The sequence below is a fragment of the Numida meleagris genome, chromosome 1 (assembly GCF_002078875.1).
Source record: "Numida meleagris isolate 19003 breed g44 Domestic line chromosome 1, NumMel1.0, whole genome shotgun sequence".
NCBI classification, from domain to species: Eukaryota; Metazoa; Chordata; class Aves; order Galliformes; family Numididae; genus Numida; species Numida meleagris.
In genome coordinates, this window is record NC_034409.1 from 76,179,686 (window position 1) to 76,202,686 (window position 23,001).

Below are 23,001 nucleotides of genomic sequence, written 5' to 3' on the forward strand. Positions count from 1 at the left end.
TATTTCTAATCAAAACATAAAAACAAATGTTTACATAAGGACAGCTGGAGTATGAAAAAGGCTTATGGAAAAAAGCTCGGAGCAATATAACCACCAGTATTGAAGAACTAGTAAAGAAAACAGTGAAACACCAGCGAAATATACCATCTAAATTTGAGATAAATATTTATTGTCAAAAATGCAGAAATGCTTGTCCTGCTGAAATTCCTTTCCAGTATTTTTCCACAGCACTCAGAAAGTAAGCAATTAAACAAAACAAAACTCGTACATCCTCTACTGGACATTACATCCCACTGCTGGCAAGAGGATAAGCATGACTACCAAGGGAATGTTTCTTACAAAAGACTGCACTCCGCCTCTCTTGCTTCAGGTCTTTGCCAATAAAAAACATAATACAATTTAAATCTACAGATATACTCACAGCTGCAAAACAGCACATAAAGATTCAGGTTTTCCTCTTGCTCTTTGCTGCAAATACTTGAGTGCTGGTGTCACCCCCCTGCAGTTTCCAGATCAGGGAAGACTGCAAGCACACCACAGTATTAAGCTACACCACAATCAGTGCAGTTACTCAGGTTTGCATTAGGAAAAGGTGAAAGGAGAGCTATGTGATTCATTTAGATATTGCACAGTAAGGGAACGGCATAAGAAAAAAAAATGGATTTTCTTTCCAGCATTAAGTTTAAAAAAAAAAGTTTTCTTTGTTGGCACAGGAGTCAACATTTCGCAGCCTACAGAAAATATATATAAGAAATTGTTAGGAAAATGCACAAGGTAGATTTGCTAGAAATAGGCCAGTTCATCATGCTTGGTCTTGCTGCTCTGGTATCCATGAAGGCTCAGTGGCTTGTCCTCGTGAGGAAGGCTTCTGAACACCCGCAGGTGCATGAACTCATCATTGCCAACATGGACCTGAAAAGTATGAAAACCAGTGAGAGGTGTGGAGCAACCTTCATCAGGAGGGGGATTTTAGGCTGGCATCTTTTGAGGATGAGGGAATCAGAGAGGTGGTAAGAAAAAGCATCCCCTCAGCAGGAGTCGCCTTGTTGTGAGGCAGACTGGGAGCTGCGTCTTAGTGGAAATACCACCCCAACCTTGGATCTGCAAGCCCTCCCTCTACCCAAGACAGAGAATATACAGACAGGGAATCAGAGTTAGCAAAAATCTTATCTGGAACAACAAACACTTCAATGCTTTGACTACAGTTGGTTGGGCTTTTTTTTTTTTGTGTGTGTGTGGAATCACTATAGGCAGAGTCAGCGGAGGTTTAATGCTTGGCTGTATCTTCACACATCCAGGCTTCAATTAATACATTAGTGTTCAGCATCGTGGATGTATAACTACTACAAAATCAACTTTCACAAAATAACTAAAGAGTACAAATTGTTATGAAAATAGAGAAATATGCATAACTCCATTTAATACAGGCAAGGAGACAGGCTGGGAGGTGGTGGGGAAATGTTCTTTTTTTTTTTTCTCTTTTTTTTTTTAATGCACAAATATTTTTCTTATTAAGGCTAAATCACAAGCACTTCCTGTAAAGGAAAACAACATTCCAACATTGATTTTTTTTTTCCCCATTGCCCAGTGCCCTCTACCTTGATGAAGTAGTTTGTTCCAGCCACCACCTGAGTTTTGAACTCCACCGCAGTGAAGACATCAAAGGTTTTCCCTTCTTTCTCTTCTAGCTGAGGCTTCACCTTAGGGAAACAAGAAGTTAGTTAAGACTGATACAGTATTCAATACTTATGACTTACGGCTCACGCCATCAGTGTGCCTCATTACCCTTCAGGTCCTTACTTTACGTTAAAGCAAGGCCAGGTACCTAGGCAGGCAGCCAAGGCAACACAGTGATGCGATTCAGTCACTACTGACTGAAACTAAAGATGGAGCCTCTAGCAGACAACTGTACTGTTATTCTATATCCATTTTGACAAATTGTTTCTGCTCTTAACGTCTCTGCTTCCCTTTCTGTCTGTCCTATATATTTAACAACAAGTGTAAAGCAGTTCAGGATCTACATGGACAAGAGTTTAAGGTCTTTTAAAAAGACAGTGTTTAAAATATATCTCATTCTTGCAACCAGAAAAAGCAGCCTTTGGCTGTCCTCAGAATTAGTTCCCTTTTTGAACTGCAGAACAAACAGGCATCCAAAAACCAAACTTGGAAAGTAATAGTTCTTCCAGCATTTAGACTGCAATTTACAGTGTTTCAAACTGTAAATATTTTTCCCAAAAATATATTTTTCCAGAGTGTATAAGCCCCGCTCAAGAATTCAGAATAACTTGCCCAGTGCCCAGAAGAGCTTTCGTGAGCTGCAGCCTCTCCCCACACTTGGCTGTCTAGAGCATCACAGCCACGCAGTAAGGTTCTCGGCCATGAAAGCAGAGGGCTTCAGGCTTCGTTTACAAGGGCAATGTGAATTAGCCCTTGAGTTAGGTAATCCTGCTGCACGCTGAGGACTCCCAGGAGGCCATAGGACTGTCCCATTATTCAGCCCTCCTCTACTCCAGTGCAACAGTAATAGCAGCGAGATGTTCTCTTTTCAGTTACATGATTTACTTCCATTCTTCCTAAACTATTACATTGCTACTGCCTGCATCCCAGCTGCTGCCCTGGGGGAAAGGAATGCCACTTCGCCACCACTCTGATGCTTGCGGGAACAGAAACAATTCCTGCAACAGGAACAGCAGGGTACGTGCCTCTCCTGTGCCAAGAAACCATGGGACTGAACTCTGGTGCTTTTCTGTACACGACAGCCAACCAGTAACCATCCTGTCCCACGGAGATGTGGCAAAAGAGCACCAAACAACTTTGCAATCTGAAATGCAAGGAGGGGTACATTGCCCCCGCTCAGCACATTTGGTGTTTCCACAGAAACTCTGGGATCCATGAGTGCAGACAGCTCAGAGTCACATGGAGGTGCAGCTTGCCGGGTGTCACAGCAATGACTCACCACAGCATGTGGCCAGTGGACATCCTGACTCAGCAGGGAGAGCCCAGAGAGAAGTAATCTCTGAAAGACCCGCTAACAGCCCACTCTGCTAGACCACAATCAAGATTAGGGCCGGGGGGGGGGGTCCCTGGGGACAGTACACTACACATGCGCCAGCAGTGCACCCTGGTAGCAATGAAGGCAGACCAGAACCCTGCTGGGCTGCACCAGCAGGGGGCCAGCAGAATAGGGTGGTGAGTGATGACTGCCCATTACTTGTGAGAACACGTTCAGAATGCTGTGTCCAGTTCTAGGCTCCCAATTTCAGAAAGATGCCAACAAACTGCGGCAAGCTCAGTGATGGGCCACCATGAGGTCAGATGGCTGGATGCTTGCCCCGAGGAGAGGAAGAAGGAAATGAATATAAGGAAAGCCTTTTTCCCATGAGAACAGCCCAGCCGTGAGACAGGTTGCCCAGAGAGGCCACGCCATTTCCACGCATGGAGGTTTCCAAGAGCTGACTGGACACAGCCCTGCACTGCCTGGCAGTGCCTTCCCACATGAATCACCTGCAGCCCAGTGACAGGGCTGACCATTATCATGTAGTGGAGGATCTCTGATGATTTGCACAGCCTGTCTGCTTACTCCTGGAGCAGGTGGTTCCAGATGCCCCTGACTGAGGCCTGCCATAGCTGCAGTGAGAAGCCAAAGGCTGAGCAGAGCTGTGTGGAAAATCCTGCCCTGGAGAGGCACTCTGAGGTGACTCCAAGGCCAGAGACACTGCTGGGGGGCAGCTGCCCTGCTCTGTCACGCTATGCCTGCTCAACGCCGGTGCCACGACTCCGACCAAACAAATGGTCAACAAACTGGACTCTTACAAAACAATGCCATGCAGGTGAGAACTGGAAACACAGCAACAGGAAATACACTGCTTAGGGTAAGCAAATGGGCAAGCTCTACACAATTCCACAGAGACTGAAGCAAACAAGATGATCTGAGAAGTATGTCTTCATTCGACAGAACATGCTTTTTCTGCAGACTGTATCTAGATGAGGACATCATTGCATGGGCAAACTTCAGCTTGGAGTTTTCCCATATGTATTTCACTAAGTATAGCAATTTAAACTAATAGCCAAAACAAGCTGTATGAGCTTTTAAATATTTAGTCAATTTAAAGACTTTTTAGATACTCAGGTTAATTCTATTCATTTCTGAATCCAATTGGGGTTTGGTTTTACTGTTCAGCTTACTTTTGGAATGACCTATTACAGCCTAGAACAAAATAGAAACACAGGTTTTAAACAAATCAGTGTCCAACCTGAACTGCATACTTGCATTACCCCTAATGTCACACAAGGCCCTTTTCAGGGCAAAACAATAACGAGTCTCTCAGCACTTCTCAGTTCTGTGCTCCAAACTGCACACAAACTCAGACTGGTGCTTCAGAGATGTAGTCTGGGTTTTTTTGAAGACACAACCTCATCAGGGTCAGCAAGCCAAGCTTTAATTCACAGACTGCTGTGCCTTTGTGTTTAGAAACAAATCTGGACAATGACAGCACACAAAAGAAGCAGGAGCGTGTCCTCCATCTTTCTTCTCTGGCCTGACACCTCCTCTCTGATAAAGCCAAGGGGATGAGTGGAGGTACTGCCCATGGCTGACACGAGAGCACACACCTTGAAAGAACTTGTTTGCTCAGGCATTTTTAGAGCGAAGGCACGTGCTCCCTGGCAGGGGGAGAGCTGAATTCTGCCTCACGGAACAGCAGGAGCAGCGCAGACATTTGCCTGCTTCTTTCTCCCGCTCCAAAAGCAGAAGGTTGGTTATAACGTTTAGACTGTAAGAAGCTCCATTCAGAGCACACGCTTCACACGTCAGGAAGTGCTCCTGTCACGACTGACCAGCACGCCACAGGCAGAGCTCCGGCGGGTTCCGAATTGCTCGCTATATTCCCCCACGGTCTGTCAGTCTTCCCGCTCGCACATTTATTTTTGGGGGGATGGAGAGGCTCTCCGTTCGGCTGCCCAAAGCTGCTGCCCCCCTCCCACGGCGGGCAGGGCCGCGGCCTCAGCGCAGCAGGCTCACGCCGCGTCGGGCCGGGATCAGCGGTGCGGGCAGCCGGGAGAGCCGCCTCGGCTCCGCTCCACACCGCACCGCCCTTCCCGGGCGCGGCCCCCTCACCTCGTCCGCGATCTGCTGCGTCTCGCTGGTGGCGGGCCGGGTCTTGGAGGTGCCCCCGCACAACATGGTGGCAGCGCTCCGCTCCGCTCCGCTCGCAGCGGTGCCACCCCGCCCGTCGCGGTGCCGCCCCGGGGCCGAACCTGGAAACTGGAGGGAGCGGGGCGGAGCCTACGCTGGCCCTCAGCGGGCGGAACGGAGCTGCCTCTGGGCTTCGGTCTGGAATTTCCTCACGCTGAGCGTGGCGTTGCGCCTTTCCCACAGGTGCTGCGCCTTATCTGCCAGGCCTAGAACACTCGGAGCACCCTGAAATCTCAGAAGATATGTGTACGCAAACCAGTCTCTCTTGAGGTCCAGGGTGGCAACTCTGCTGACCTTTCTTGTAAGAGAGAACCTGTCTTGCCTGACACGCAGCATGGAGTTGTCAAGTTCAGGTTCCTTCCCAAAAAACGTGGCCTGTAGAGCCAAGGCTGCAGGAGTTTCAGAGCATTAGGAGTACCAGGGAGGCAGAGAAGCTCTTCATCCTCAGCTCTCCCCAGCCCACCACAGCGAGCCAACACCTTGGCCAAGGAGCTGCAAATGTGTCCCCTCTGCTGTGTATAATACCCTGTGAATCCCAGTTCTACCTGTCCTGGACAAAGCTGAAGGCAGATAGATAGCTCTCTCTGCAGGGTGCCCGTGAGCACCATTAAGGTGTCTGTGAGGGGAGATGGTGACTGAGGGGCACTGCTCTTGACCCCCAAGGACTTGCAGCATCCTCTGTACTGCTCCCAGCAGAACAGGAAGATGCAGGGATGGAGACTGCAGCTATGCTGGATGGTCTCCTGCCCGAGGTCTGGACAGTACTTTTCAGGCAGTGCTGGGAGATCCTCAACATTGTGCTGCCTTGCCTGTGCCAGGAGCTGGCCATCATCTAGTGGGAACAGTGGTGGCCAGTCCCAGTGTTATTCCAAACAGATTTCAGCACAGAGACTGTGGGTGCTGCTAGCAATGGGATGTGGTGATCCTGTCTACAGGTCTCAAGGGCAGGGGTGCAAAAGCCTGGGGGTCGACTGACAGTGGACCTGGCACAGTTCACCAAAATGATGGAGGCAGAACTGTGCCATGGTCTACTCCGGTGGAGGGGTGGTCATGGCCTCTGAAGAAAAGCCAGCAAGCCAAAAACCAAGAAGAGAGAGCAAAAAGGAACCAAAGCCAGCTGCCTTGGAAGGCAGCCCCCCAGGCAGGGCAGGTGCTCCAGCCCCACCATGCCTGGGCCTGCCCTGACCCCTAGTTTGTCAACAACTCTCCTGCCCAGGGGCCAGGCAGGATGCAGGAAACAGGGTCTGCCTTGAGGTGATGCTGGCCCTGTGCAGCTCTGCATGCTTGCACAGGGCCACAAGGCTGGCCCTCCACCAAGATGAGCAGGAAAATCAGTATAATCCTTTTTGAATGTAAAACAGGTGACACTGGAAGATTGTAAACATTCAGTTCCTTGGAAAAACAACAGTGCTACCCTCCTCTAAGCCTTCTCAGCACCCCTTGGTAAAGTTGATAAATATAGCTCTCAGTTTGCCATCTGGTGGCAAACTGAGTGGGTAGTGCCTACTCATGGGCAACTTACTTGGGTTTGGGAGGACATGGTGAGATGCACGCAAGAATGAAGAAGAGCTTCTTTCCTCTGATATCATCGCTCCTCCCTGGAGGGCAAATAGGTGCTCTGCCTGGGCTTTGGGCAGAGCAGGGGTGCAGCACTGGACTGTTCACTGAGGTGGTTCCTCATCCATCAGCCAAGTCTGCCAATGGAAATCTAATGCGGGGCTGATACACTCTCTGCTTTTTGTCCCCACTGCTTCTCTCCAACAAGGGCACATTCTTTTCAGTAGGGTTTTGAGTCATGGGGGAGGGGGGTGGAAGTAGGAAGGAGCAGCCATTCACATGGATGACTTCTGACAGGACATGCTAGTGGATGTTCTTGCCTTGAACTTTCTACAGAGGGATGTTGCCCAGCTTGTCATCAGCATTATCCTGTGATTCACAGACAGGCTTTTGGACATGTGGCTGAGCAACCTTTCTCTTCTCTGGAACTTGGTAGGATTAGAACCTATACTGTCTCTACATGGAGAAAAGGAGTTTGGTTGCAGATCACCTTCATTAAGAGGGTCCTTTTTGTTCTTTTTTACTGATTTTCCCTTGCCTCTAGTATGTGTGTCACTCCAATAAGGCTGCAGCAGCGGGGCTCATACAGCCTGAGCTTTCAGCTCAGGGTGAGTGTGCAGTGAGGGTGGATGGGGCTTCCCCAGCAAACTGAGCAGGGTTGGTCTGTCACAATATAATTATGGCAGGCCATTGGAGCCTCACTGTGCACCAGGGTACAACTTCCTTCTGAGTAGATGGAAAGGATGAAGAATACCCAAAATCTTAGCAGTAAAATATCGACATTATCTGCTGTGTGTGTAGCCAGTGAGTATCGTTCTCCAGACAAGGCAGGCAGTGCTGACTTCATTTCTCACGTTTGTGCACAGTTCACATCTTGTGTTGCCCTCATTGAATTCACCGAGTGCTTCTATGCTTTAAAAGCCATCTCCTTCAGGGGCTGCATGCTGGATCTGACACGTAGGAGTGATTCACTAGCACTAGAACAAATTGGCTACTGAACATTTTTGTAAGAGTGAGCCTTAATCAAAGTATTTTTCTTAGTCCTTTTGCCATCTAGTGGCCGTCTCTGTTCATGCATTTAGTTAGATCAGGAGATCAGAGTCTCAGTTACCAGCTCTAAATTAAGCCTGGAGCCTGCAATCAGCAGCCTGGGAATGGGACATGGTTTTTCAGAAGCAATGAGGAACGCCCACTGGGTCCGGTGGTAGAATGTGGTTTCCAAAAGTGTGACCCGAGTGATTTGCGTTTTTGAACTCTTTTTTTTTTCTTTCTTTTAACCTGCAGTGCCATAGCTTTAATAAATCTTGTAATTTGCAGGCTATACAGTTTAAGTTGGATCAGTTCTTACATGGTGTAATTAAAATTTGAGCCCTCTCCAAGGTGAGTAAAATAGATTAACAAAAGGGTAAAAATAACTTGTCTGAACAGCATTCTTCTTTGGGTTCTAGACTTCCACTTTGCTTTCCTGAAGCAAAACTTCTTTTCCTTGTCAGCAGCAAGGGGAGGTGGCAAACCAAGTTTTTATGCAGTAATGTCACCTGTAAGTTTTATTTTCCTGCTCTGGCCAGAAAAACACCACACAAAAATGCAAAACATCAACCAAGCAAAAACAGTAACAAGAGAATTGTGGTATTTGCCTCATCACATTCACAACAGTCCTTTTGTCTCCACTCACAATAAGTAGCAGGCCTATATACCTTTCCACAGTGGTCTAGAGTGCCTTCATGTGTGATGCGGGGAGGTGCTGACATCTTCATGACAAATGCCTGTTCTTGCATATGGGATCTGGGAAGAGGGAAGTAAATTCTACAGAGTAACCTCACCCTTCCTGCCAGGTTGCCTAGGGTCCTTCTTTCTTTCTTCAAGCTGCAACAGAAATCTGTTTTAAGGACTCTCTTACTTCCATATTCGCAGGATGCAGAGGAACCAGGCACACCGTGCACAATCAGGAGCACCTATGTCTACTTTTGGGGTATTGAACAAGAGCCAAGACTAATGAAGTTCTGATGTGCTCTCTTTTGAAGTCCTTACTCTCATCACGGCACAGTGTACCCTTCCTGCTCTAGGTGCTGTCTCTTCAAGATGGGCCAAGAGGGACATAACCTAGTTGAAGGCCTACAGGAACCAAACATCCCATTTACTAATTTGTCTATTTGCACATCTCACAGCCCAACTCTGTACATTTTATTCACTCCATCCTCTACCAGCATGCACACTTGCAATATTCATCTCAAATATTACCAAATTTGGGGGCTATTTCTCCATTTCACCTTGTTTCATTGGCTTTGTATCAGGCCCACAAGTATTGTCACAACCAGCGCAATGCTCTGTGTGGGTATGAGGCGGATTAATATGGCAAAGCACAACACTGACTATGGTGTGGAAGGGTTAGCCACGTATGCCATGTGGAATATTACAGCAGCAACACTTTGTTAAGCATACAACTACTAGCGACATAATCAATCACGAATACATCTCATTGTGCTCTCGCAGCAATCTCCAGGGGGATTTACAATCCATTCTCCCCTTCCACCAAAGCAGGCAGGCTGGAGGTAAAGCTACATCTGCTGGAAGAAACCAGTAGGAACCTAGTAGCTTGGTCTAGTGCAATGGAGTCTATGAAGGGTATTGTCCAGTATTTCCTGCTGGGCAGAGAGGAGAAATTGGGACATTACTAAATATAAATAGCAGGGTGCTCTGTCACATTAAATACTTTACATGTTCACACCCTTGGCTGTACACAGCATGCAGGATGCTGGGGGCTTTTTTATTTTCCCCATGACCGTGCTTTCCCCAAGTGAAACCGTGTATCTTGCTTTTGAAGAGCTGAGAGTCCTGATGCATGTGGTTACAGATCACATATACTGGATAAAGAGGGAATATTATACATAGTGGGAAAGAGGAATATTATACATAAATGTAAAAGCAGAGTATAGTGGAATTGCTCAGTGCCTCCCATAGTCAGCTGAGTTGCAGTCTGGCAGGAAAAGCTTACAGAGGCAAGACAGTATGCAGAGTTCTGCTTAAGCCCCACCAGAGGCAATCTTCACTTGTCCTCCCCATATGTCCTGATTTCAGTAAAGCAACTGCAAATTCAGTTCAAGGCTCCCCAAACACAGGCTTCTGGTAGTCTTTCCTCTGGAGGCGTGTTTTACCCTGCTGGTGCTAGCAACAATGTGTGGTGGGGCTGTGTCACAGATCTGTATCTTTGTTGTCTTTCCCATTCAGAAGCAAGAGGTGAGCAAGTTCCTCTTGGGGAAGTGCTTTTCATGACCTTCTTTTGTTAGGAATGTACTGTGTTTTCTGTGACAGAGCTGCCTCCAGTGCCTATAAAATTTCGGGAGTTAGCTGATGGCAGGGAAGGCTCTGCCTCAGGGCTTGGTACCTCTTCTTTGGTGTCTCCCACTACCGACTCCTGTGAACTGGTCTCTGGGCTGGATGCCGTCTGGAAGCCAGGCTCAGCACTGAGGGACTCACTGTTTTGTAGGGCGAGCAGGGCCCGGTGCCGCATCAGGCTGTCATCACTGTTCTGGGCCTCCAGGGAGTTCCTGCGCTTGGTGTTCCTGTTGGCCATGGCATTCTTCTGTGGCTCCTCAAAGCTCAGCGACAAGGTGACCGTGCCGCTCCCAAAGCTGACCTTCTGCTTGCACCCACGCTGCTGCTGCCGCTGCCGCTGCCGCTCAGCAGAAGCCGGTAGAGGGAAAGGGTCTTCGTGGTTGCTCTTGCTGCTGATGGAGGAGGATGGGGTGGAACCAGTGGAACCTCCGAGGCTGTTGGAACGCTTGCGTGACACATTGCTGCGTCTCAGCGTGGCCCTGGCAGCCACCTTGAAAGCGTGGGCAGCCGTGCTGCAGCGCACCTCCTCGATTGTGTTGCGGGAAGGCTTGAAGAGGATGATGTAGACTTTGTTAAAGAAGATGCAGGCCAGAAGCCCAAAGCTGGCAGCCAGTATTGCAATCACCTCCACGGCAGAGACAAACTTGCCATATGTGCTAGCATAAGCGGGGATGAAGGAGATCCAGACAATGAAGAAGATCAGCATGCTGAAGGTGATGAACTTGGCCTCGTTGAAGTTCTCAGGCAGTTTTCGGGACTTGAAGGCAAAGAAGAAGCAGATGGCTGCCAGGAGACAGGTGTAGCCAATGAGGAAGCCAAGGGCCATCAAGGAGCCTTCATGGCAGGTGATGAAGATAATCTCATCCTCCAGCTCATGGTTTCGATAACTGGATGGTGGGGCCGTGTAGAGCCAAATCACACAGATTACAATCTGCACAAATGTGCACAAGAAGACCAGGAGGAACTGGAGGTTGAGGCCCCACCACTTTCGGTGGAGGCTTGTGGGGATCTTTGCCTCAAAGACAAGCAGGACACGATTGGTTTTCACCAGGATACAGGAGATGCAGAGGACAAAGCTGATGCCAAAAGCCGGCTGCCGCAGACGGCAAGTCCAGTTCTGGGGCTCTCCAATGAAGAACAATGAGCTGGAGAAGCAGCAGAGCAAGGAGAAGAGGAGGAGGTAGGACAGCTCCCGGTTTGTGGCCTTGACGATGGGAGTGTTGCGAAATTTGGTGAAGACTCCCAGGACAAAAGAAGTCAGGAAAATTCCCAGCACAGCAAAGAGAGTCAAAGCGATCCCAAAGGGCTCTGTCCAGGATAGAAATTCTATCTGCTTGGGGATGCAGGATGTGTGGTTCTCATTAGACCAGTAATCCTCAGGGCACTTGTCACAGGCACTTGCATCTGAAAAACAAGTGACAGGAGAGGGAAGGTTTGTCAGAATGAAAGGGTGAAACGGATGACAAAGTACATGGCAGCTACATACTGTCTTTCAACTGAAATACAGGCATTGTTCACTTCAGGTGCCAGCAGGTTCACAATGTCATTTATCAATGTCTCGGAGTGTTTTTCAGTGAAACAATGAGTCTCTCACAGGCTATACAGCAAAACAAAAAGCGCACTTAGTTCCAGCTTTAAAAGTCCTGCCCATGCACTCTGCTTCCTATCAATTTCTTGACAAAACTCTGCAAAACTTGTTTGATTACTGTAGCTTCTACCAGCTCTATTACCCTACGTTTCTTCTTTTTTATCATCTGCTTCTCTTTGTCTTCATACTTCTCACACTCTTATCATTTGAAACATCCCTCCTGTCTCTATTACAGAAAAAATTAAAAACGTGCTCACCTCCTTAAATTCTTTGAGAGCTTATTTCATATTCTTTGGAGGCAAGTCTTAGATGTGCTTGAATTGCTTATCTCTGAAGGCAAACAATGCCCTTGACTCCCATCACACTCTCATTTCATGCTGAAACATCGGGGAAGATGTGTCCTAAGGATACCAGTTTCTTCACACCCAGGGAAGCATCCCTCTGATAGCTGCAGAGGGAAAATTGATGCTTCTGTCTCTTTCTTCTGTGTAAAGCTAATTAGAGCCTATTGGGATGGCAACATCTGTCTCCATTGACTGCCATAATCAAAGGGGAGGGGGTTGCTGCTGCTGCTACTTTTATTCAACCTAAACAGTTCTTATGCTCCAATGGTGAGGTTCATGACTCCCTTGATAGCAGTGGAAATGAGTGAGCTGGAAATCACATCCTTCCCCCCCTGCACTAGTCAGGGGCTTCTATCATCACATCATTTCATTTACTTTTGTTTAGCCAATCACTTTTATTTTTGGTGTGCCTTTTACCTGCAAGCATATTGCAAACTGCATGTGGGGCAGAGCTAACTTCCCATACTGGGGAGTTCAGTCACCTCTACCTGATACGAGGCATCTGTTTATCACTGCATCCTGCAGAACTGTTTTCACTGCTGTCTTGAGCTGATCTAGAGACTATGCTGCCACTGAAAGCAGCAAACCGGACTTCTTTCCTCTTGTGAGGCTGCTCATTCCTGTCCCGTCCTTTGTTCCAAGTGGAAACTCAACCTCCCAAGAATGAGGTTACTTTCAGGAAGACCAGAGACCTGAACCTATTTGCTCTTTGGTTGCACAAGTACTTCTGGATGAAAACAAACAGCCAGGGGAGAAGAAGAGAGGTTCTATCCTTCACTACTATCAGTATGTCAATTTGATGAGACTGGTTGTGAAACTGTTCTCTATGCCTATAAAATTGATAAGTACAGGAAATAAAGAGTGCTACTGTCAGCTGAAATTGAAGCAGAGAAATGTGGAGCCAGAAGGCAGTTGCCCCCTCAGCCTCATAAATCTTGCAAATATACCAGTGCCAGTTCCCAAAATTTTGTGAAGAACAACAAATGATGCATATTACAAATGAGCAGGATTGTTTCTCTTTAATTAAAAAATGCTAAACCAGAGGAACTCGTACTACATGTTTATGTACGTATACTATAAGTACTGTACTATGCAGTACTATATGTACTATATGTTTACTATATGTTTGGGTAAAAGTATTACCATTCCCATTCGATAGGACGCAAATTAGATTCCCTCAAAGGAGAATATTTTTTCAGTCTTGCATGCACCTTACTGGTTTTCATCTCATGCAGAGTCTGCAGTGTGTGCTGGGGCCAGTGCTGCTGCAGAAGGTGAGGAGACCCTGAGCACTCTGCATTGTTGATGTGACTGCTGCTCTGGAAGATTCTACTTGTCTTCATTAGCCTGGGGATGCCCAACACTGAGGAACTAATAATGGTGTTGGAAATTCAGAAGGTTTCAACCAGCTCTAAAACTGGAGCTAAATTTGCACTGCAGAACCTCACTGAAACCAACAAAAAAGATGTCCATGCATGTTCAGTAAGTCCCAGAGATTCTGATCTCTTGCATTGCCAGTGTTCAACAGAACATGTGCTTAGTGAACCCGTAAAGGGAAATACTCCTCTTTGCTTGTGAAGTCAGGAATAGAATGGACTTCATTTCTTTGTAAAGCGTGAAATGAAAAGCTGTCAACATGAGGAAAAGGTGGAGGTGGACTGATAACTACAATATCTAGGATTAGGTTAGGGAGTGTCTCCTTTCTCCAGGTTTCTGGAGAAAGAAAAACTGCTACAGTGCAGTGGAGTTTGCTTCTGGCTGCCTGAGAATCTTCCTCAAACTTCCCTCCAGGCTTTCTGCGAAGCCCCTGGCAAAGCAGCCTCCAGCTCAGCACTGTGGGAAAGTCCACAACCGTAGGCAATGCCCAGAGGACTCTTCTGGTCCACGCAAACCCCAAAGCAGCTCTGTGTGCATTACCTGTTTCATCGCTGTACTCCCCATCAGGGCAGTCCACACACTCGAAGCAGCACGTGGGCTCTCCCTCAATAATGCCCTTCCTGGTGCCCGGCAGGCAGTCCCTGCTGCAGTTAGAGAAGGGCACCTGCAAGGAAAGAGCCCGAGGAGAGTTAATGGCAGCAGTACCTCAAGTACAGTCTTCCTACAGCAGACCTTGAGCTTACCCCAAGGGTGTAACTGCTTGTTTAACACGCTAGGTGGAGAGCCTCAGACACTCCCCTCTTCCATCACTGCACAGACACATCTTGCACAACAGCCTTCCCTCAACCCCTTGCAGTAATAACCTGTTTGAAGGACTGCATCAAGGAACGGTAGGGAGGATCAGCAGAGCTCTCTATTCTCTACCATGCTGTGGGCACTGCAAACTGGCATGTGACTCATGAGACATACACCAGAAAACAGTCCTTAGGTGACTGAAAGAAAAGACAATTGACGTCTATGGCAGGAACTTAGGTCAGCTGTGGAGATGATGGACTCTGACTGCTGATCCCCTTTCCCATAGATTGTCTGTTGAGTGCTAATGATTTATAGGACATAGAACTGTTCCTTGAAGCCACTTCCTCTCACTGTCCCAAAGGCCCTCTCTGGTCTAGAAAGAAAAATAAGGTAAATTAACTGTACAAGATGAGTTGTCATATGAAAGAGAGAAAGGCCTGATTTTTAGAACACCAAGCATCTGAAGATGCAGATCAGCAGGTACATGCAGATCCAGAAAAGAATATCTTCACAAGAAGCACACCTTAGGTTCTCCATGTCAAAGCCCATGGAGGGGACTTGTAAAGCCCCCACTTCACTTTCACCAGAAAGGTTACCCAGGCTTCCAGGCTTTTGCTGCTGCAGTGACCAGCTGTGTCACCTGCTGGCTGCACCTTCATGCTGTGTGTGAGTGAGCCCACCTGGGCACGATCATACCCTGGCAGTGAGTGGTTGCACAAGCATGCATGGGCATGTGAGAACGTGAGCTAAACACACATTTCCACTGCCAGCAGAGTATCCTGATCTGTATGTAGCCAAGTGCATGGCTGCAGCAGTTTGGGAACACTAGTTTTAAGCTGTTAATCAGGAGTGCGTAATTAATTGGGCAGATGCATACCCAGGGCAAATCCTGGCAGCTCCCCACTTAAAGCACTCTGCAGCGAACTGCTGACACCTACTGCCTGAGACAGCTTTCCACAGGTTGTACATCCATCAGGAGGACATCAGCTCTCTGTCACGTCTCTCCCTACGCTGTCAGTGATGAGTTTGAACAGGGCTGAATCAAAAACCCAGCTGAAGTTGTGTGCTGCTTCTTTGTTATCTACTAAGCTGATTGTACTGCCAGAGAGGAAAATTAAATTGGTTTTACATTATTTCATCTTGACAAATCCAGGTTGGCTTTTTCTTATCAGTTCATTTTCCTCTAACTATTTATAAACTGTTTAATATTTGTTTTTATCAAGTCTTTTGGATTACTGAAGCTTAACTTAATTGTGTGTAATTCCCTTAGCTCTCCAATATCTGCTTTAAAAAGCAGATATCATGATTACCCTCCCCTAATCCTTTGAGACATCACCCGTCCTCCATATTTCTCAAAGACAAATTGCTAGTACTATTGAGCTTGCTTTGGCTGCCTTCTTAAGTATTCTGTGGGAAATTTCATCAAGTTCTGCCAGAACAAATCTATCTGTCTTACCTACTCTTTAACTCTTTTTTTTTTTTCTCCAACTCTGGCCAATGCTTCAGTTCCTGTGTTAAAAAATTAAAGTTAAAATTAACTATATTTAATCTTTTTTGAGGAAGACTGAAGCTCAGAAGGCTCCAATTAGTAGAATACTGGCTACTCTCCCTATGAGCAAAGCTGTTACCTGGAAGAAATTAAAATACTATGAACTGAAAAAAAACCAACCCAAAACAAACTACAATAGACATAGAGATTACAGTTCCCTCTGCTGTCACATAATTTACATTTTCTGGCACGAAACTCAGCAACATAGCTGCATTTGTAATAGTTTAGGGCAGAGAACAGGGATAGTGCACTGCTGGAGGAATGTAGAAAAGGAGAACGTAATTACTCAGATATGTGTGAGGGAAAAAAAACCAACAAAAAAGGTACCCTGGCTATTGGAAAAGGTACTGCTGGCATTCGTGACAATCAGAAAGAGGGGTTGGAGTATCCAGGTTTTGATTCCACTTGTATTTTAGACTTAGAGTTTCCAGCTAGGTTTAGAAAAGCCTGAGCTGGGTCATCCTGCTGCAGTGTGCTTCTGCTTCAGAGAACACTGAATTTAGCCAGTAAGTTAACTTGGAGCAGCTGGAGCAAAGGCAAGGCTCAGCTGATGGTGTAAATGTACTAGGCAAATTTGGCTGCTGCAGTTACCAGATCTGCCAGCCAAGTTGAATAATCACTTGGAAGCAAATTGCCATGTTCATTCATCAGGTGCTAATTTAACATGTCTAAATGCTGCAGGAGAAGACAACATTTCTAAGCTAATGCTCCCTGTGTCACCTTCCAGGCCACAGGCCAGATGCCTGCTCCCTAGGCTCTCCAAAATCCAAGGACAGGAGTCTGTCCTTTCCATGTTGGACACCTTTCTGGTGATGATCCCATCACACAAGGAGACATTGCTCTGGAGGCCAGTGAGGATACAGTAAGGATGAAAAGGTCTGACACCTCCAACTACATGAAGCGGGACCTAGGCCTAACAAGAGTCAATGGATACACCATGTACTTGTGAGACTGAACAAGCACCCTTTGCTAGATTTAAAAAAAGTAATCAAGTATGTACCACTGTTTTAGCACTGTTGTCCACATTTACTGGGGCCCACAGATGGGTTGTTCTGCTTGATTTGCAAGGCAAGAGTGTGAGCAAGGCTCTGAGGCATGGAGGGTAAAGACAGCAGGAACAGCTGCAAATTTAGCTTGGAAGAGAAAGAGGCACTTCTTGATTTAGAGATACTGGGAGCAGAAGAGATGGCTGCTTTCAGTGATGAGACTACCGTGCTCAGGAAAACTTAACTTCAGCTTGGGCAATGAAGTGCTCATCTCTGTAGGAACAGCTTTTCAAAAGTCTAAGTAAACTACTTGGGCCAGAAAAAAGGCATTATTTAAAGTGTTAACACCCAGGCTTATTAACTGTGAAGGGAAGGAGAAGCAGCCCATTATTGCCAGAAGTGTGTATTGAGGGTGTGAAGGACTAGGGCAGAGAATACAAATACAATAAGATGAATCGGTCTTCTAATGAGATGCAGAGCAATGGGCATGAGGACTGCAAAGCAGACTTGCAGAGCATGAGGACTATACAAAGTTTGCTCAAATTTCAGCTTGATGCAACTTGTTAAACAATGCTTTGAGGATTTAAGCACTTACCTCCTTTGAGAATCCACCCCACAGGATTTTGTTTTCATTGATAAAGAGCCTCTCCCCTTTCTTCGCATAGACGTTGTAGTGGCCAACCTCCTCAAAGACGACTGAGCCATCCTCTGGAGAGAGATGCCAGTTGATTATTGAGTAATTCCCCACCAGGTCTCCAAACTCATCAAAGTCCACTTGCTCCCCCATGTTACTGGTGAAATTTAAGTGGCGCAGGTGCTTCAGAACCTAGAGAGAGATACAGAGACATTGTAAATGCCTGTGTTTCACAACATGAACAGATCTGCTATGGGGACAAAACTGGAAATAATCACTTTACTGCAGCTCCTAATTTCTTGAGAAACCCACTTTATTACAACAGCAGCAGGCTTTCTCTCATAGACTTCACATGCATACACAAACCCTGTACAAACCTTGCAGATGGCACAAGGTGTTGTGGCTCATAGGATGGATTGCACCCACTGCAACACTCTGCTTACCAGTCGCTACACCTCTCAGCCTGCTGGCATTCCTCTTTTGTCCCTTCCCACCACCTCCCCAAGCCTTCATCTCTCCTTCAAGGGGCAGACAACTGGCATCAGCCACTGAAATGTTTTGGTCACCCAGGTATCCTTCTTGTCCTTCTCTTGCAAAACTATTCTCTACATAAATGCAACCAGTTGGCACTGCTCATCTCTGAATGATTAATCACTGAGAAGCAGAAATGCTTGGGAAACAATTCAAACTCATCTTTTGATTTAAAAATCCCAAGCCTAATGCACTTGCGTAAAAAACAAATCCAAATAATTCACTACATGGCAGGCCTAGGCAGTTCATAGCTCTTTTTTTGGCTTCTGTCCCTTTGTCATGCAGTTTCAGATAACCACATTCTGCCTGTCCCCACATGTTGACTCCTGTAATTTTCACGCCGTAAGCTGTCACATGCTGTGGACAAAAGCAGTTAATCCCAGAAACAACTGCAGCTGCAAAACTGATGATCCCAATAGCTTGACAAGTAGATGAAAGAAACAGCGACAAACAACGGTGAGACAATTCATCCACACAATAGGTACTTTTCTAATCTTCGAAAATTAGTTGCTATCTTATTCACCTATCAGATTTTTCTTCCTTATTTAATGGATGCTCTCAATTAGATAGTTTCCCTGTAGAGATCAAGTATGAAAAGCTGGTGTGACTCTGAAAGCACCTGCATGTCATCTGTCCCTAAAGCACTATGGCATGGCTGCTGCTCTTGTTCTAGAGCCTTCAACAGGTTATAAGTCCAGTTCTCCCTCTCTTATCTGTGACTGCATAAGCATTCAATCTTGGATAGCAAAATGCAAAAAAACCGTAACAAAATGAAATAAATTTGTCTAGGCAGGCAGAGTCCTCCTCACCCCGTAAACATAGAATAGAAAAAATTGTTTTGCTGAAGTGCTTTCACCTGGAAAAAACAGGAACAGAGGAACAGAATCACTTCATTAATTCTTGTCAGTTTTGCTAAATTGTCTCATTTTTCTCTTTTTCTCCTTGGGACCCTCCTGTCTCAAAGTAAAATCTCCAGAGCTGCAGAGATACCCTTGTCTCTTCTCACCGTTTCTATTAATGCCAGTCTGAGAAGGTCTGGAATAATCAAAGCAGTACTACACAGGATGCGGCTGGCAATACCATTTCAGCTTTGTGTGTTCTTGTTGAAAGTATGTCCAAATGTTAATGTACAGGACAAGTCCCAAGCACCCGATGACCCAGGAAACCTGCATTCCTCTGCAGGCTCTAACAGCTACCCCAGAGTAATTCCTTCAGCATTGGTATCCAGACCAGATTTGAGTTCTTACATTGAACTAAATGGCATATTTCTCCTCATTCCAACTCAGTATTACAATTTCACACATTACTGCAGCACTGTGCTGACCTGCACTAGCCCTGAGTGAGTTTTGCTGCTGCACTGACCTTTATTTGTATAGGCTGGAGGTGCAGAACTTGCACTTCTTTTGGTTAAAGTTACTCCACACATAAAGGGACAGTCTTGCAAGAGCTCTATTTAAGATTCTTCAGCTCAAGTCCTGCCTCTCCTGATCATCTGCAGAGGCAGGAGGATGGCTGGTCCTACTGCCAGTGAGAGGGTTCATGGAGAAACTTGTGGATCCCTTGGATGCATTGTTTTGCCCTTATTTCATAAAATTCATTTCAGTTACTCTGTTCCTTAAAATCCCTAAAGGAGGGACAACAGCATTACAGAATCATAAGACTCATAGAAATAGTTTTGGTTGGAAGGGACCTTTAAGATCATCTAGTTCCAACCCCCTTACTATAGGGGGACACCTCCCTCTAGACCAGGTTGCTCAAAGCCCCATCCAGCCTGGGCTCAAACATCTCCAGGATGGGGGTATCCACAGCTTCTCGGGGCAACCTGTTCCAGTGTCTCACTACCCTCACAGTAAAGAATTTCTTCCTAACATCTAGTCTAAATCTACCCTCTTCCAGTTCAAAGCCATTTCCCCTTGTCCTGTCAGTACCTGGCCTTATAAGAAGTCCCTCCCCAGCTTTCCTGTAGGCGCCCTTCAGGTACTGGAAGGCCACAATAAAGTCTCCCTGGAGCCTTCTCTTCAGGCTGAAGAGCCCCAGCACTCTCAGTCTGTCCCCACAGGGGAGGTGTTCCTGCCTTCTGATAACCTTTGTGGCCCTCCTCTGGACCTACTCCAACAGTTCTATGTCCTTCTTGTGTTCGGGGTCCCAGCACTGGACACAGTACTCGAGGTGGGGTCTCGTGAGAGCAGAGTAGAGGGCAGAATCACCTCCCTCGACCTGCTGGTCACATTTTTCTTGATGTAACCCAGGATATGGTTGGCCTCCTGGGCAACAAGTGCACATTATTGGCTCACGTTGAGTCCTTCCCCAACTGACACCCCCAAATCCTTCTTCTCAAGGCTGCTCTCAAGCCATTCTCCGCCCAACCTGCATCTATGCTTGGGATTGCCCCGACCCAGGTGCAGGACCTTGCACTTGGCCTTGTTGAACTTCATGAGGTTGCCATGGGCCCACCTCTCAAGCCTGTCCAGATCCCTCTGGATAGCGTCCTTTCCCTGTAGCATGTCAACAGCACCACTGAGCTTGGTGTCATCTGCAAACTTGCAGAGGGTGCACTCAATCCCACTGTCCATGTCACCGACAAAGATGTTAAATAGCACTGGTCCCAGCACTGATCCCTGGGGAATACCACTTGTCACCAGTCTACACTTGGACATCAAGCTGTTGACTGCAACTCTGAGTGCGATGATCCAGCCAATTCCTTATGTAGTGAGTGATCCATCCATCAAATCCATTTTTCTCCAATTTGGCGACCAGGATGTCATGCAAGACAGTGTCAAACGCTTTGCACAAGTTCAGGTAGATGACATCTGTTGTTTTTCCTTTAGCCACTGATGCTGTAACTCCATCATAAAAGGCCACCAATTTTGTCAGACATGACTTGCCCTTGGTGAAGCCATGTTGGTTACCGCTAATCACCTCATCTTTATTTTCCGTGTGCCTTAGTAGGGGCTTCAGGAGGATCTGCTCCATGATCTTGCCAGGCACAGAGGTGAGACTGACTGGCCAGTAGTTCCCCGGATCTTCTTTTTTTCCCTTCTTGAAAACGAGGGTTATGTTTCCCCTTTTCCAGTCAGTGGGAACTTCACCAGGCTGCCATGACCTTTCAAATATGACAGAGAGCAGTTTGGCAACTTCATCTACCAGTTCCCTCAGAACTCATGGATGGATCGCATTGTGTCCCATGGACTTGTGCACCTTCAGGTTCTTTAGAGGGTCTTGAACCTGATCTTCACTTAAAGCGGGCAGAACTTCCTTCTCCAAGCCCTTACCTTTGCTTTCTGCAGCTTGGGTGGTGCAGCCAGAGGCCTTGCTGGTGAATACTGAGGCAAAGAAGTCACTGAGCACCTCAGCTTTCTTTGTATCCCTTGTGACCAGATCTCCAGTTTCCTTCTGGAGAGGGCCCACATCTTCTCTGACCTTCCTTTTATCACCGGTACACCTGTAGAATTTCTTAATTGTTCCCCTTCATGACCCTGTCTAGATTTAATTCTGTCTGGGTTTTGGCTTTCCTAACCTGATCCTTGGCTGCTTGCACAACTTCTCTGTAGTCCTCCCAGCTAACCCGTTCCTGCTTCCACTCTCTCTTTTTGTGCCTAAGTAAGTCCAGGAGCTCCTTGTTGATCCATGGAGGCCTCCTGGCATTCTTGCCCGCCTTCCTTTTTCTCGAGATGCACTGTTTCTGGGCTTGGAGGAGAAGGTCCTTGAATACCAACCATCTTTCTTGGGCCCCTCTTCCCTCCAGGGCTTTCTCCCATGTCACCCTGCCAAGCAGTTCCCTGAAGAGTTCCAAGTCTGCTCTCCTGAAGTCCACAGTTGCAAGCTTGCTGCGCACCCTCTTTGCCTAAGGATGCCCTAAGGATACTGAACTCCACCATTTTGTGGTCACTGCAGCCAAGGCTGCTCTTGAGTTTCACATTACTCACCAGCCCCTCCTCACTGGTGAGGACAGCATAGCACCTTTTCTCGTGGGTACCTGTACCACTTGGAAGAGGAAGTTATCATCAATGCATTCCAGGAACCTCTTGGATTTCTGGTGCCCTGCTGTGTTGTCCTTCCAACAGATATGGCGGCGGTTGAAGAATAACACAATCTGCTACTGAATCCTGGAAGAACAGTCAGTACCGGTCTTTTTGGTGAGGTATTCGGCTCTGGCGCAGACACACTCTGTGCCAAAGCAGGGAATTGCCTCGGCTGGTTGAGGTGTGGCCCTGTCAGGGTGCAGCCGGAGTTCTGACAACGCGGGAGCGGAGCCAGGAGCAGCACCAGGACAGCCCTCTGCGTGCATAAAACCCGCCGCTAGGGGGCGCACTGACAGGACGGGCTAACGGCGCGGTGTTTCAGAAGGGTGTGGCGCGGCACTTTGCGGCGGCAGCTCACGCAGGGCAGGCGAGCAGGGAGGGCAAAGAGGGCAGAGTATGTCTATCCGCTCGGGAATCCGGCTTACCTATTGACTGCCTCCCAGGCAACAAATCTAGCCATGGTTGCCACTAGGCAGATAGCTCTGGCAAGAAAGAACGTGGTGACTCAGACGGAGTGCACACCTCCAGGGTGAGTCTGCCCAGGACAGAAGGGTGATTGCCGTAGGCAGCTCTCTTCTGAGAGGAACAGAGCACCCTATATGTCAGCCCGACCCTACCCACAGGGAAGTGTGCTGCCTCCCTGGGGCCTGGGTCAGGGATATTTCTAGGAAACTTCCTAGTCTGATTCACCCCTTTTATTATTATCCTTTATTTACAGTTCAGGCCGACAGCGATGAAGTTGCTGAGGGAAGCCTGGGGGCTATCAAAAAGGACTTCAGGGCATTGGGGTGGTTAGTGGAGGGAGCAGGCATACAGGTTGTATTTTCCTCTATCCCTTCAGTGGTAGGAAGGATACTGAAAGGAGCAGGAAAAGCTGTCTCATACATACGTGGCTGAGAGGCTGGTGCAAATGCAAGAACTTCATTTTTTTTTACTGTCAAGCAGTTTACTTAGCACTTGGCCTGATGGCTGCGAATGGGTCTCACCTGTCTCAAAGGGGGAAATGGATCCTAGCCCAGGAGCTGGCAGGGCTCGTTGAGAGGGCTTTAAACTAGATAAGAAGGGGATAAAACCAGGCCCACTAGAGA

The 23,001-nt window shown here is 47.2% G+C and overlaps 2 protein-coding genes across 2 annotated transcripts in view; both read right to left on the reverse strand.

The window, feature by feature from the left end:
* Positions 149–5,270, reverse strand: LOC110398778 (cystatin-B-like). The gene is made up of 3 exons (XM_021396731.1): positions 5,117–5,270; positions 1,599–1,700; positions 149–912 (listed from the first exon to the last, which is right to left on the reverse strand). The coding sequence occupies exons 1-3, from the start codon at positions 5,180–5,182 to the stop codon at positions 784–786; spliced, it is 297 nt and encodes a 98-aa protein (XP_021252406.1). The 5' UTR covers positions 5,183–5,270; the 3' UTR covers positions 149–783.
* CASR (calcium sensing receptor) overlaps positions 8,128–23,001 on the reverse strand; it is a 44,162-nt gene continuing 29,288 nt past the window's right edge. The window contains exons 4-6 of the mRNA XM_021396737.1: positions 17,322–17,552; positions 13,937–14,060; positions 8,128–11,491 (exon numbers count right to left, since the gene is read on the reverse strand). Of these exons, the coding sequence (XP_021252412.1) occupies positions 10,035–11,491; positions 13,937–14,060; positions 17,322–17,552 (1,812 nt within the window). The 3' untranslated portion in view covers positions 8,128–10,034. The remainder of the gene's footprint in view (positions 11,492–13,936; positions 14,061–17,321; positions 17,553–23,001) is intronic.